Source organism: Carassius gibelio, chromosome A17 (genome assembly GCF_023724105.1).
Source record: "Carassius gibelio isolate Cgi1373 ecotype wild population from Czech Republic chromosome A17, carGib1.2-hapl.c, whole genome shotgun sequence".
Classification (NCBI taxonomy): Eukaryota; Metazoa; Chordata; class Actinopteri; order Cypriniformes; family Cyprinidae; genus Carassius; species Carassius gibelio.
In genome coordinates this window covers 11,642,756-11,657,653 of record NC_068387.1, presented here as the reverse complement: position 1 = coordinate 11,657,653, position 14,898 = coordinate 11,642,756, and the positions used below count along the sequence as shown (strand labels likewise).

At 38.2% G+C, this 14,898-nt stretch overlaps 1 protein-coding gene across 3 annotated transcripts in view; it reads right to left on the bottom strand.

The window, feature by feature from the left end:
• LOC127933324 (kinase D-interacting substrate of 220 kDa B) overlaps positions 1–14,898 on the bottom strand; it is a 42,482-nt gene extending 27,584 nt beyond the window's left edge. Inside the window, exons 1-18 of one of the 3 annotated variants that reach the window (XM_052530238.1) lie at positions 14,267–14,898; positions 11,590–11,740; positions 9,955–10,053; positions 9,420–9,518; positions 8,405–8,503; positions 8,155–8,253; positions 7,008–7,106; positions 6,663–6,860; positions 6,473–6,571; positions 6,179–6,277; positions 5,997–6,095; positions 4,902–5,079; positions 4,661–4,825; positions 4,405–4,584; positions 3,966–4,131; positions 3,588–3,739; positions 2,453–2,739; positions 1,163–1,303 (exon numbers count right to left, since the gene is read on the bottom strand). In XM_052530238.1, coding sequence (XP_052386198.1) covers positions 1,163–1,303; positions 2,453–2,739; positions 3,588–3,739; positions 3,966–4,131; positions 4,405–4,584; positions 4,661–4,825; positions 4,902–5,079; positions 5,997–6,095; positions 6,179–6,277; positions 6,473–6,571; positions 6,663–6,860; positions 7,008–7,106; positions 8,155–8,253; positions 8,405–8,503; positions 9,420–9,518; positions 9,955–10,053; positions 11,590–11,721 — 2,391 coding nt within the window. In that variant the 5' untranslated portion in view covers positions 11,722–11,740; positions 14,267–14,898. Of the gene's footprint in view, positions 1–1,162; positions 1,304–2,452; positions 2,740–3,587; positions 3,740–3,965; positions 4,132–4,404; positions 4,585–4,660; positions 4,826–4,901; positions 5,080–5,996; positions 6,096–6,178; positions 6,278–6,472; positions 6,572–6,662; positions 6,861–7,007; positions 7,107–8,154; positions 8,254–8,404; positions 8,504–9,419; positions 9,519–9,954; positions 10,054–11,589; positions 11,843–14,266 lie in introns of those variants that run through there. The other 2 variants (XM_052530235.1, XM_052530236.1) reach the window with 2 other exon arrangements.

The following is a 14,898-nucleotide window of genomic DNA, read 5'->3' as shown; positions in this document are numbered from 1 at the left end:
GCGGCCTATCAGTTACAGCACAAGGAGCACATCGGTAAATATCAGTTACTGCATTAGATATCATATAGTACGGTTTTTACTATAGGTCTGTTTAGAAAGGTTATGCTTTTTAGTTATGATATGCCAAATCAGTGTCTCTGATACAAACACACAGATTGGATCGGTGATATACTAAAGTAGCAGCCTATTTTTCCTTCTCAGATCACTTCAGAATGAATTAAGTTATTTAGTCATAATTCTATTGGACTAATTCTATGTTCCACAGGCCTATGGCTCAAATTATATGTTGTGGAATATGTGTTCGTTTACACACAAGCCTGTATACATTTGCACACACACAAACATGTACTCATCTGAACGTGATGGGACTTTCCAGACTAACGAAGAACACTGCAACATGTATACGTGTCACAGGATACTGATTTGTAGACCATTTAAAGGTTTAGAACGGCACGCATAACTTCGCAATCATTGTGAAATATCTGCTGACGCTGCGGTTCTCCACGCCAACTAAAATATGGCATCTGCATTCAAATCCAATGCATTCAAATGCAATTGGAACGATATTAAGCTAGAAGGAAAAATCCAATTTGGTAATTCCTATCAAAATCAGAGACAAAAGGATCAGAATTTAAAAGAGACATGGCTAATTGTGCCACAAAGGAATCTTTGAGGGGTTTCGCAGGCTCTCTGGTAAATGGCAGATTTCATTAGCAGTGAACAGGCTGCCAACACAAGAGGATTATACCCAAATAATGACATTTAGCTGAAGGAAATTCCATTAGTCCAGCTGGGAGAGAGGAATCTGAACTTCTGGAGCTAAACAAGCCTGAACTCTGAGCACTGCTGCACATCCAGGAGATGTTTGAGAGGTGAACGGGCTTGTTCTGCCCACAGAGTGGACATGAGGCACCTTGTTTGGCCATTTAGTCAAGAGCACGAAGCGAGTGTGCTCAGACAGAATGAGGCTTTTATATTTACAGCGGAGATGGATGGCTTGTGCCATTAAAACCTCTTGGCATTAGTTAAATACATCAGCAAATGCAATCCTGGCAGTAAATAAAATTTGTACACTATTATTTGGTTATATGGGAGATGTTCAATGAGGTTTAATGCAGGGCTGTGCATTGTAGCATAAACACACACACACACACACACGCACCGTATCCAGCATCTGTAGCACTTTGTCCTGTTCACAGGAATCCAGGCCATCGATGATGACAGCCAGTCGGGTCTGATTCTGAGTGAAGCCATCGATGGTTTTAGCCATTTTAGCCATGAGCTCCACTTCACACTTCATAACCTGAGAGATAAAAGGAAATAATTCAGCTATTGTGTAGCAACATGCAGTAAAAAAAAAAAAAACATAAGCTTTAGAAGTCCTAAATTTTCATGAAATAGCAAAATAAATGAAAAAACGGAAGGATTTCCTCTCTAAAGAGTTGATATCAAAATCAACTGCGGGCGGCAAATCCTTTTCCTATTTGGCTCCTAAACTCTGGAATAACCTGCCTAACATTGCTCGGGAGGCAGACACACTCTTGCAGTTTAAATCTAGATTAAAGACCCATCTCTTTAACCTGGTTTACACATAACATACTAATATGCTTTTAATATCCAAATCTGTTAAAGGATTTTTAGGCTGCATTAATTAGGTAAACCGGAACCAGGAACACTTCCCATAACACCAGATGTACTTGCTACATCATTAGAAGAATGCTTGCTACATCTACGCTAATATTAGTCTGTTTCTCTCTCATTCCGAGGTCACCGTAGCCACCAGATCCAGTCTGTATCCAGATCAGAGGGTCACTGCAGCCACCCAGATCCAGTACGTATCCAGACCAGATGGTGGATCAGCACCTAGAAAGGACCTCTACATCCCTGAAAGACAGCAGAGACCAGGACAACAAGAGCCCCAGATACAGATCCCCTGTAAAGACCTTGTCTCAGAGGACCACCAGGACAAGACCACAGCAAACAGATGATTCTTCTGCACAATCTGACTTTGCTGCAGCCTGGAACTGAACTACTTGTTTCATCTGGTCAGAGGAGACCTGGCCCCCCAACTGAGCCTGGTTTCTCCCAAGGTTTTTTTCTCCATTCTGTCACCGATGGAGTTTCGGTTCCTTGCCGCTGTCGCCTCTGGCTTGCTTAGTTGGGGATACTTCATCTACAGCGATATCCTTGACTTGATTGCAAATAAATGCACAGACACTATTTAAACTGAACAGAGATGACATCACTGAATTCAATGATGAACTGCCTTTAACTGTCATTATGCATTATTTGACACGCGGTTTTCCTAATGAATCTTGTTCAGTTGCTTTGACGCAATATATTTTGTTTAAAGCGCTATATAAATAAAGGTGACTTTTGAAACAAAACATAAATGAAATAGTGATGACTATAAATAAGCACATTACATATTATATTAGCATCAATGGCTCACCTTCATGAATCCCTCACTCTTGAGCTTGTGCATGCTGTTGGCAGCGTTAAGGAGCCTCCTCCTCTGAGAGTGCAGCACAGAGTCTGCCACCTGCCACCAGGTCCGACAGTTCAGCAGCACGGCCAGAGCCACCACACTGGCCATGGAGACCAGAACCGCGTTCACCGTCAGGTTCTCTGCGTCCGCCTTGAAGATGGCCAGCAGGGTCAAGCCAGTGATCAGACAGCCCGACGTCAACACAAAGAGCACAAAGGAGGGGACGCAACATGTCTTCTTCCACTTCTTTCCTATAAAAAAGATGTCACAAAAGAAATAATAAATAAATATACAGGCTGAAGTTAAACAGGCTGGCGCAGTGGATAATACACATGCCATTGGTGTGAGAGACCCAGGTTCGAATCCACTGTGAGACATCAATGTGTCCCTGAGCAAGACACTTAACCCCTAGTTGCTCCAGAGGCGTACGACCTCTGACATATATAGCAATTGTAAGTCGCTTTGGATAAAAGCGTCAGCTAAATGAATACATACATTCTCTAAATATTAACCAAACAGTCTAAAATGTCACTGGATGAGCCAGATTTGAAGCCACAGTAAAACACCTGATATATACCTGTAATGATATTATTAATGAATAATACTACTGTTAAATGTTATATAAATGCCGTTTAGTATTAATTCAATAATTATTGACAATTTCTGATGTTTGATATAGAGCTATGTACGTAGTGCACAGTTTTTGTCCAAATGGGATTTCACTATGGGTGAGAAATAATTATCTATGAAAAATACATTTATTTAAAAGGTTATTTTAATCACAGTTAAGGGGGTTATGATGAAAAACTGATAAAAATTAATAAATAACTAAAACAGAGAAGATTACAAATGTTGCTTGAGTTGAAAATCAAAGTACTAAAATAATAAACTAAAACTCAAATTGAAATAAAAAGAAAATACAAATATTAAAAACTAAAATTAATAAAAAAACAAAAACACATAACCAAAAATTCAATTAAGCTGAAAATATAAAAATAAAAGGCCATTAAAAATATTAATAAATACAATGAAAGTTCATAAATAATGCAATAAGAACACTGGTTCTTGAAGGTTAATGTTGTATATTCTAAAAACACACCTTGAGTTTCATCTTTCTTGAAGACCCTAAAAAGTCTGGTGGCCAAGAAGCCGAACTCTCTCTCACAGGCATCGGACAGCGTGGCTATCATTTCAGCCATGGACGTCTCCCCTCCCACACTCGACAGACGGTTATAGTCTGTGAACAGAAACCTGGACAGATGGAGAACAAACAAAGACTGACTGGAAAAGAGCATCACACATGTGCGTGTTGCGGCTGAATGTGCAGGTAATCTAACGTCGTGAAGTGAATATTTACAACATAAATTTACATCCGTTTACATTTTTATCTTGATTTTTCAGCTTTGCAAAAGAACAAATACCAGTGTAAAGTAATTGGATGTGTCTTGTCATGGCTGCAGTATTCTGAGAGCTCTACCTGACAGGCAGGGCTTTGGTGGTCTGCTCTGGAAGCTCGGGGGGATTGACGAACATGAGTTTGAGAAGAAGCTCCAAGTAGCCGATGTGGCGGGCCAGTCTGGTGCTGAGGACCCAGGCCCAACTCCAACCCTGCCCTGCTTTTCTCCCACCAAAGTACACCAACACTGCACAACCCCCAAAAAAAAAAAAAGCACAGGAGACCGAAATGTCTCAAGGTCACATTCTGATATGAACTGATCCAAGAAAACAAGCTAAACGTAGAGCAGTCAATTTCACTCGTAATGTGATTCTGAAGTACAATGCTGCACTCTGGTGGACAAATATACTGTATGTGTACAGCTCAGTGCCTTTTGTCCGCTTTGGTTCCAAGGGAACTATACACCTTTTTTAACACTTGGCCTGTAATCAGAGGCATGACAGTATATTTGATTTCTCACCAAAGAAGATGTAGAGTAGGGTGAGCAGGCTGAGGGCCACAGCGATGGCAAGCTTTGGGTCAACAGCAAAGCCGAGGACCAAAGCCATAGATCCACACAGCAGCAGAGTCAAAACCACCACCAACCACGAGAACTGGAACAACGGCTCCACCTGCTGCCCGGCGAACGTCTTCATCTCATCTGAAACAGTGGCAACACAATCAGATCTTATTCACATGGGAAAGATCCAATAAGTCTAGTCTTTTCTGGCTCATACCCTCCAGTTTCTTGAGCAGGAAGGACTTGCCGCTGCCCCACTGGGCGTAAAGCCCCACACAGATGGGCGGCTGCATGGTGGGCTCACTCAGGATGTCCGCCAGAGCGCTGCTGTACAGGTCATAACCCAGCATGTCCCCGTCACACTCAGAAGGAGACAGGTGCTCTGGGGAGGAACACATCAGAAGTGTTGAGACAGACATGTTACAGTGCAAGCAAGGTCTGTTTGAAGAAATACTCACTGGCTCCAAATATCTGGGTGAGGATGCTCTTCTGGTGAGTGCAGTCGATGTTGTAGGGCGTCTCTCCCTCTTTGTTGGGCCGGTAGAGCAGACGGCCATCTTTAGGGTTCCTCAAGAGCAGCTCGGCGAGTTTACGGCTTCTCCCTCGAATGGCAATATGCAGAGCTGTATCACCTTTCTGAGAAGATGACATTATATTTTTAGAGAATATTCAAATACAGATATTCTCAATAGTGAATGGCTGTGTGTAAATTCATACACACACTACCATTCAAAGGTTTAGGGACATTAATACATATATATTTTTTCATACTTTTATCAAGTAAGAATGCTTGAAGCTGATCAAAAGAGACTTTTGTAAATGTTACAAAAGATTTATACTTCAAACAAATGTTGTTCTTTTGAACTTTCTATTCATATAAGAATCCTGAAAAAATGTATCACAGTTTCCACAAAAATATAAAGCAGCACAACTGTCTTCAACACTGATAATAATAAGAAATGTTTCGAAAGCACCAGATCAACATATTAGAATGACTTTTAAGGGATCATGTGACACTGAAGACTGGAGTTATGGCTGCCAGAAATTAGCTTTGCCATCACAGGAATAAAATGCATTTTTAAAAAGGGATGTCCCAAGCCAATCAAGCATTTGATTCTTATTTTAGGTCGGCTGTCATGTGCCACAGGCTTCATGCTTTTTAACCGTATCTCCACTTTTTAACCTATATGTTGCGATTATTCTGCTTATTGAATATGTAAAATACAAGAGGTTTACATCAGTAGTCCCATATTCTACCAATGTATTTATACAGTATACAGATATACAGTATGCACAGAGAGAGTGTATCTTATATATGTATACACCTACACATACATTTATTACATTTACTCTCTGTACAACCCTGTTTACATTTATTGATTTTAATAACTTATCAGATCAGGATTTTGTATCAATAGATAGTCAATATTTAGTCACTTGTATCAGATTGGGCACCTGATCGGGACATCCATATTAAAAATGTATTGTGAAAATAATGCAGAAAAGTTAATGAAAATGATGTGCATGTAAACGTAGTTAACTCCAGACTTTACCTTGTCCACTGCTGACACTTTGGCCCCTTTGTCTAAAAGAAGCTCCACAATTTCCATGTTTCTCATCTTGGTGGCTTTAATGAGGGGCGTCTCTCCATCCTGATACATTCACACAAAGAACATGTACATAAACAGTCTTTCACTACTCTTAAAAATTATTACCCCATATACTAGGTCTTTACCTTAGTGTAGGCTTCAGTGTCAGGGCTGCACTGCAGAATGTCTCGAACCATAGTTGTGTTACTTTTCTCCACAGCCCAGTACAGGGCAGTCTTACCGTCCTATAATAAAAAATTAAACAACACAGGGTCAGAGTGACATCTACTTCCTTAATCACAAGGGGATTAATAATATGCTTCTAATATGAGGTGAAAAGGGCATCAAAACACAGAGGCTGGTCTGTATAGATTAGCATTCGGGACAGTGAGCTGATATTGGAGATTGAGCTGGTGGTGTGGTGGAGGAGATGCAGTTACCTGGCCTTTGACATCGATATCAGCATATTTATTGAGCAAAGCTCGGACGATCTCCACATGACCTCCTCTGACGGCTCCGATAAGCACAGTATCACCACTCTGAGACCAAACACGCACAAGATAAATGGGAATTTCAAGATTGCTTAAATACTAACAAGTGAGATTAAACGAGCAGTGTGAGAAGCCCGACCCGGTCAGGGATGTTGACATAGGTTCCCGCGTCCAGCAGGTCCTGGACAATCTCAGTGTAGCCCTCTATAGCGGCGATCATCAGCGCAGTGTTGCCGTCTTTATCAGTCATATTCATGTTAGGGTTTCTCTGAAGCAGCTCCTTCACCACCTCAGTGAAACCACCTCGCACGGCCACTATGAGCGCAGTCATCGAGTTCTACACGAGACGGATCATATCAGGACGTTATTCTATAACATACTGTCTTTTTAGTGTTGCATTTTAATGACTTTATTATATCAGCACATTTAAGCCTTTAAAAACTCAAAATCTAATAAGTACAGTAGTTCAAGACAACATGCGTACCGCTCCCTCCTGGTCCACATTGGCGCCGTTTTCCAGCAGATGCATCACACAGTCGTGATGGCCCTTCCTGCCTGCCCAGATCAGGGGAGTGGTGCCATACTGACAACGACAGGCACAACTGCAGTGAAATGACTAAAATATCTATTAATGTTATTAATTATGAATTTAGTGCTTATTGGTTCATAGGGTAGCACTTTATTTTACAGTCCTGTTCCGCATGTACATACTACTGTACTTGTAAACCAGGTAATAACTAGGTACAAGCCCTGAACCTACCCCTAAACATGTAGTTATCTTATGTTATCCAGTACATTCTTAGTTAAGCACTTATAGTGCAACCGGTCAAAGAATCCTGATCTTTGATTGCTTAGCTTTCTCATTGTTTGACCTTGCTTAGTAACCATAAACAGCCAGAGCATAAGCAAATGCAATACATTGCTTGGCATTATGCCTGTTCATTCAAATTATAAGAACCTATAAAAGCAAGCTGTGTCTTTATGCAATTAATAATGCTTTACATGCCATGTGTTACAGTGATTTTAGTAAGGTTTGCAATTCATATCTACTCTCTTTTTCCAATTGTTTACCCTACTGTTCAGAAGTTTGCAGTCGGTAAGATTTTTTTTTTATGTTTTTGAAATAAGTCTTTTAAATAAATGTTCACCAAGGCTGCATTTATTAGATCAAAATATAAAATGTTATTTTTTTTCTTATGATGACAAAGCTGAATTTTCACCATTATTACTCAAGTCTTCTGTGTCACCAGATCCTTCAGAAATCATATTAATATGCTGATTTAATGCTCAAGAAACATTTTTTCATATTATCCATGTTGAAAACAGTTTAATGTACTGCTCTCAATGGTTTTGTGGAAACGTCTTATCTACAGGATTCTTTGATGAATAGAAAGTCCAAAAGTACCACATTAATTTCAAACATAAATCTTGGGAGGCACAAAAAAAAAAAATATAATAATATGATGTGTCTTTACTGGGAAGAAAAAAAATCTAGCTGACTTTTTTAACAGTAATATATATTATTTATTGGTGTCATGTGGAAATGGTTGACTCAGGCTTTTTACTTCACTATCAGTGTTTATGAATCTAGTGAAAGCTCAGCACTGGTTGCGATGGGAATGATAAGGCACCTTGTCAGAGCAATTGACTTTGGCTCCATGCTGAAGCAGCAGCTGGACGATCTCTGCATGGCCTCTTCCTGCTGCCCATATGATGGGGTAAACACTGTACTACTGGGACAGACACAAATCAATTACACACCGCAGAAAAACACTTGTCTTGAGATGAAATGTCATAAAGGGTCACATTGACACCCAGTGTATGAGTGTATTTAATGTACAATAAACACTTGTACATAGAACAGGAAAAGGCTCTCCAGACCTGTCCGGTGATGTTCGGGTTTGCTCCCTTCTCCAGCAGTAGACGTGCCACCTCCACACAACCCTTATAAGCGGCCCACATGAGCGCGCTCCAGCCCCCCTGCACACAAATATACAGAGGTCATTATATTCCTAAGTGAAGGTCCTTGAGCGTAATCTCACGGTCATAGGACTATGTGGAAAACACATTTTCCCTGAGTCAGGGAGTGACTCAAACTACCAGCTGGCTCTCTTCTTCCTTATTTGTTATTATAAGCTTTAGCTTCTACCCAGACGGCATTTATGAGCAACATAAACACTTACAGACATTCTATTTTCAATATTTAAATGAGCCTATGATACTCAAAAATCACAGCCATCATAAGAGTATATATGACTACAGCATGACACCATATATCCAGGAACTAGACAGAACTGCTGGTCTTAAAAACAGAGTATGATGTATCACATGTTCCAGTAGGGTAGGAATTAAATGACTCAAGATGGGACAGTTGAGGATGCATAGTTTCAAGACTAAGGCTTTGAATTTAACATTAAATGTGAATTATCATAAAAAAAATACTACATATTTACAAATTATATAATAAATAAATGTTAATATAGTGATACACAAATGAATTTGGATATATCAAATGTGTCAACTGAACTTCACAAATATATTATGTAAAATATAATATACGGTGTGTGTATATATATATATATATATATATATATATATATATATATATATATATGCAATTATATAATAATATATAATATATGATCAAATTAATTTGCCTTTTAAATTAATTTAAAAAGTCACAATTTTTTTTTTTTTTTTTTTTTGTAAGTTTCATTGATTCATTGTCTTGATATTGACTCACAAACATACTGCAAAACTAAATATTAAAAACCTAAAACAATTATCAAGGTGGTAAAAAAGAACTTTCCAGCCATTTCTACAATGATGAATTCAAGAACAACTGCTGATTTAAGCGTCACTACCTGCTGTATGGCAGCTCATGTCAGTGTCTTACCATGTCGCGATGCTCCACGTTGGCATTGTTCTCCAGGAGTTCTTTCACCACTTCAGTGCGTCCCTCTTTAGCAGCTGAAATCAGAGCTGTCCAGCAATCCTGAGACGAGTGGAAAAAACGCTTGTTTAATGACATGGGAATCATCATCATCATCATCATCATCATCCCAGGAAGAGCTAAAGATCTTGTGTTTAGAAGATCATACCAGCTGGTCGTACCAGGTGGTCATAGTGAAGGCTCTTCAACTGTCACCAGGAAGGCACTATATTATGTATCTGCTGGTGTGAAAAGCTCTAAATCTATTCATTTACAAAAAGACAGTACAGGGTACCAATTATTTTGATTCTACACCCCACCCACAGCTATGAAATCATCTGGCTGAAGAACTACAGTCTAGCAAAGCAGACAGGGATACCAACCCGGACTACAGACATAATAAATACCACTGCTTGGCAAAATCCTACCATCCTATTCCAAAAAATATTGCTGGTTTATGTTTTGCCTTTCAGCCTAGGATGTCTCGAGAAGTACTTACAATATCATCCAAGTTGACGTTAGCTCCCCTTCGGATGAGCTCCTGCACGATCTCTAGGCTGCCCTGCTCTGAGGCCAACATCAGAGCCGTCTGGCCGCTCTACAGCAGAAGACAATGACTTAGTATATATCAGTGATGGGGAAGCACATTTAAAAGAAATATTCAGAGTAAGCTTCAATCTAATGTTTATGATCGGCATGTGTAGCATGCTGTAAGTTACAAAAGACTCATTCCTCAGTGTGTACAAATGAACAAGAAACATATTTACAGTAAATACACTGTTTTCACAGTTTGACCATAATGCATAAACAGCACAGACAGCATGGCAGTGGTGTGACAACTGATTTTACTGCTCAAACTTTCTGCATTGTGTTCAAACATCAAATCTTCTATCTAAAAAAAATAAAATAAAAAAAATAAACTAAATTCAATTGCTTACACTTATTCATAAACGATTGGCAACCTTCATTCACAGGTGTCCATAACATATAACCAGGAATTCTTCCACATAGAAAAAGACAATTTTCACCTCAAATGTACAATTGAAACTTTATAGTTCTAGTTCTACAGTTTTTAAAATAAAGATAAAAAAATCTTTATTTTACAGTAATTATATTTCAACAGTAATATATTTCTTGATTTGTTCATTTTTAATTAAATAATAATAATAATCAGCATATTTTAACCATGTTTTATTATTATTATTATTATTATTATTAATAATAATAATAATATTAACAATTTTAATAGTCATATTAATATATAATCACAATATATTTTTTGACCAAAAGGTTTTTATATATGGGTCAAAGAAATCTAAACAATAAATGTTTACAGATTAAAATTTGTTAGTTTTTGAAGTTTGTAAAAAAAAAAAAAAAAAAAAAAAAAAAAAAAGTTTTTACAATAGAATGTGCCTTGTTTGTTTATTTGTTTATTTTTTTTGCTGAGCTTTTATTTTTATTTTTACTATCATACATTTTTTTCCCCCTGATTTACAAAAGACACCCATAAAAATATAATTTTAATATCAATAGTTCATGTACCCATTTGTTAACAAGGCGTTTTTAATCATTTAAAACATACTAAAATTAGTAATGATCACTTTTTCTTGTATATTTTGTAATAAGTATAGGTCAGAATAAGTATTACATTACAAACTATTAACCCCCCAACCCCCCCCCCCCCCCCCACCCCACCCCCACCCCCAAAAAAAATCATTCAGGCACACAAAGTCTATAGTGTCTACTTAAGTTTGAATTAACTCATTGTCATTCATTCATATTGAATTTAATTAATTTGATTCATTTACTACATAATGTGTGATGAATGAGCAAATAAGTGAGCTTTTTGGACATATCTTGCGTGGAGCACAGTAATGTCTCCAATGTTTTACATCTGTCTAACATGAGTGAGTTTAGCACCTTGGTGAAACAACTTTAGATACAAAAAGTGCTACACCTTAACAAACAAATCACTTGAAAAATGACACACAGCCAATTCTAATGATCAGATGTTTAAAAAAAAAAACAATGTGCAGTGTGAATAACTCAAAGCTAAATGCACCACAGAATAATGCTTTGAGCTTAAAAAAAAAAAGTCGAAAGTGACATTCAAGGGTGGCTGCACACTCACTTCACTTCTGGTGTCCACCTCTCTGTACTTGTCCAGATGAGCTTTGATGGCCGAAAGGTTTTCCTCCTCCACATAGCTGAAGAGACTCTGGGTGGTCAGAGAGCTCATCTTCAGAGAGCTGCTCACATCCATGGTTGTATTAAGAGCTCCACTGGAGAACGTGGAAGAGAGCAGCAGAGACACGTCATTGAATGAAATTCTCCTCTGTTCAGCCATCAGAAATCTTGGCTTGTCCTCCTGAAGCAAAGCTACAGATGTGGAGCAACAAGCACAGTCTTGCTGGATTGCACAAACCATTCGAGTTAATGATGAACCATATGCTAACTAAAGAGACAGTAGGCAACTACCTTATCAATATCGATTAGGATAAAGCCTCATGATGTGAAGTTAAAAGCCTCTAATGCTGTCTGAGCAATAAACAGGAACTATGCTGCCCCCCACACACAAAAAAACAGCCTTTTATACTAAGTTGTTATTCTGAAGGAGTAGTTCAATCTTTTTAATGGCCCTTAAAAGGGAAAACAGTTTGAGCAAACTAACAAGGCTTCACTTTGGCCTCAGAAATGCACGCTGTAGTCCAAGTCCATTCGTTAAACACAACAAGCACACTTCCATGGAAGAATCTGGGCTATCTAGCAATCATCAATTGTTGGAAGGAGGAAAAAAAATGACTTAAGGAATCATGTGCTAGTTTAAAGAATGCACACAAAAAGTAGCAGGACATTGGGAAGATGCTTTTAATGTAAAATATTAAATCAGATATTTTTTACATTGATACATTTTGACAATTTACTTGATAATTGAATGATGGGAGAAAAAACGAATTCCATTCAAAGATATGCACCTGTATGATTCTAAATAAAGATAAAAGAAACTATTTGCATCTTATTAATTAAATTATTTTACAAACCATTATTTTTTAATATTTAAAGTGAAAGTCATGACATTTGCTAAGTATGGTGACCCATACTCGGAATTGGTGTTCTGCATTTAACCCATCCAAGTGCACACACACAGCAGTGAGAAGTGAACACACACCTGGAGCAGTGGACAGCCATAGATCCAGGCCCCAGGGTTCAGTTACTTGCTCAAGGGCACTTCAGCCGTGGGTATTGAGGGTGGAAGAGAGCGCTGTTCATTCACTCCCTCCCACCCACAACTCCTGCCAGCACCGAGATTCGAACCTGCGACCTTCTGCTAACTAGTCTGGCTCTAACCATTAGGCCACAGCTGCCCCATTAAATTAAACAACACAAATCCCAAAGATTGAACTTTTAATATTTCACTTTAAAGTAAGACTTTTCTACCATAACAATTAATGACGGAGTAAACAAATTCCCCATTAACAAATCAACACAAACTTTTAACAGCCAACACAAAACTAAATTCATAAATCACTACTATCTTCTAACAGAAAATTACAGAATTTACAAAACTTTTAATGTTTTTGAAATGCAACTGCTAATATTCTGATGAAAAATGTTTCATCATATCATATAAACATTCAATAAATGCACTGAGGAATTAGGGTTGCAAAGGGGTGAAAACTTTCCAAAAATCCCTGGAATGTTCCCAAAAATCCTGGAAAGTAAAAAAAAAATTATTGAATATTTACTGTAAATCTTCCACCTTTTTGCAACTCTAGTTGAGATGAGATTTAGTTTCACTTACGGTCAACAGGAAAAATGTAAAGTGTGTGTGTGTTTGGTCACACTTAAACTGTAAGAATGTCACTGCATTAAAAACAAAATATAAAATCATGTGGCATCAACCAAAATTATTTTTTTTTTTACATTTGCCAGGCCCTTTATTGGAAGCGAATTAAACCACATTAGTGCATAAACTGTTACACAGCTACACAAACACTAAATGATGAAAGAGATTTTCTCACAACTCATTTTACCTTTCTGAGCCATTTTTACAATATTTACATTCAACCTGTATGAAGTGAGTTGCCCTCAATTTCACACTTCTGTCTGTAAAATAAATTCAACCAGGTTTGATTTGCTGCTATTTAAAGCAAAGACATTGATATACAGTATTTTAATACATTGTCCAGACATCTAGACAGATTTAACTGCTAAGCTGTACTATAATATGCAAAGAAAACACTATAATTAAGCTTTCAAACTAAGTAAATAAGGCTGAAAGCAAATACTTTTTTTTCCAGAGCCATTTTGCCAACTCAGCAACCCGGTACAACCCTATGAAGATGAAAGCAGGTCACCAAAAGCTACTTCCAGCTGACAGCATGCAAAGCATCATAACAGGTTAAAACAACCAACAGGGCCTCAGTTCCCAAAAATCCACTCAGTTCCAGCAGATAAAAGTCCTATCCACAAACCTAGATATCTTAAAGCAGAGATAAAGGTGACAGATCCAGTATGCAAGACATCCGCTTCAGTCAGTCTTTGTTCATCTCTGAACTGCTGACACACCCTTGAAAGCATCCCAACAGCCCCCCCAGAGAGATCACACAATGGAGAGAGCCAATCACAGAGAGACCCTCAGCCAAATATTGACCGAGCAAGGTTCACCCCCTCTCCCAGCCCCAATACACAACACACAAAGACCAGAGAAGATAACCCATTCATGACAGATAATCCAAATACAATCCATATAGTCAATTTACAACAAAATCAATCTTCACACACAGTCTGAGAATATGCTCACTCACCTTATGCCAGAGTTCCCTGTGAGTTGGGTTCCAAAAGCCTTTCTATCTTCGTGCTCTTGATACTCCACTCACGCGGTCACTTAGGGTATTAAAAAGCCGGCCAGGGCTCTGCCTGTCACTCCAGGCACTTATGAATAATGTAGGAGGAAGTGTAAAGCCTCACCTCTTTTTAGAGTGACACCCAATGCACACACATGCTGTGAATCCTAGTACGGCAGAGCTTCACTCATGAATATTAATGAATTCTGACGTTCGTACTGAAGCCTCCTGAAGTGTCCAGCCCACGAGTGATTAATATTAATGAGACACGCCTTCTTCGGTCATGAGCATACAATACATTGCTAATCATTGTAATAATAACTAACTAACTAAGCAAACAAATAAATAAAAGTTCTGGACTGGAAGCACATTTGGATTTCACATCAGAGTGAAGAAAACAGTACTGCACCAATCCCTAAATATAGTAACATATAAATGGAGTTCTTCTAATAGATATGATCTTCAACTGTTTTGAAGCCAACAACTCTTTAGAAAGACAGAGTGTGTGCATGGACTCACTGTTCGTCTGAAATTAAGTACCACATTTTTATTAATAAAATTGCACTAAAAACAACCATCTCTAGGGTTTAAAG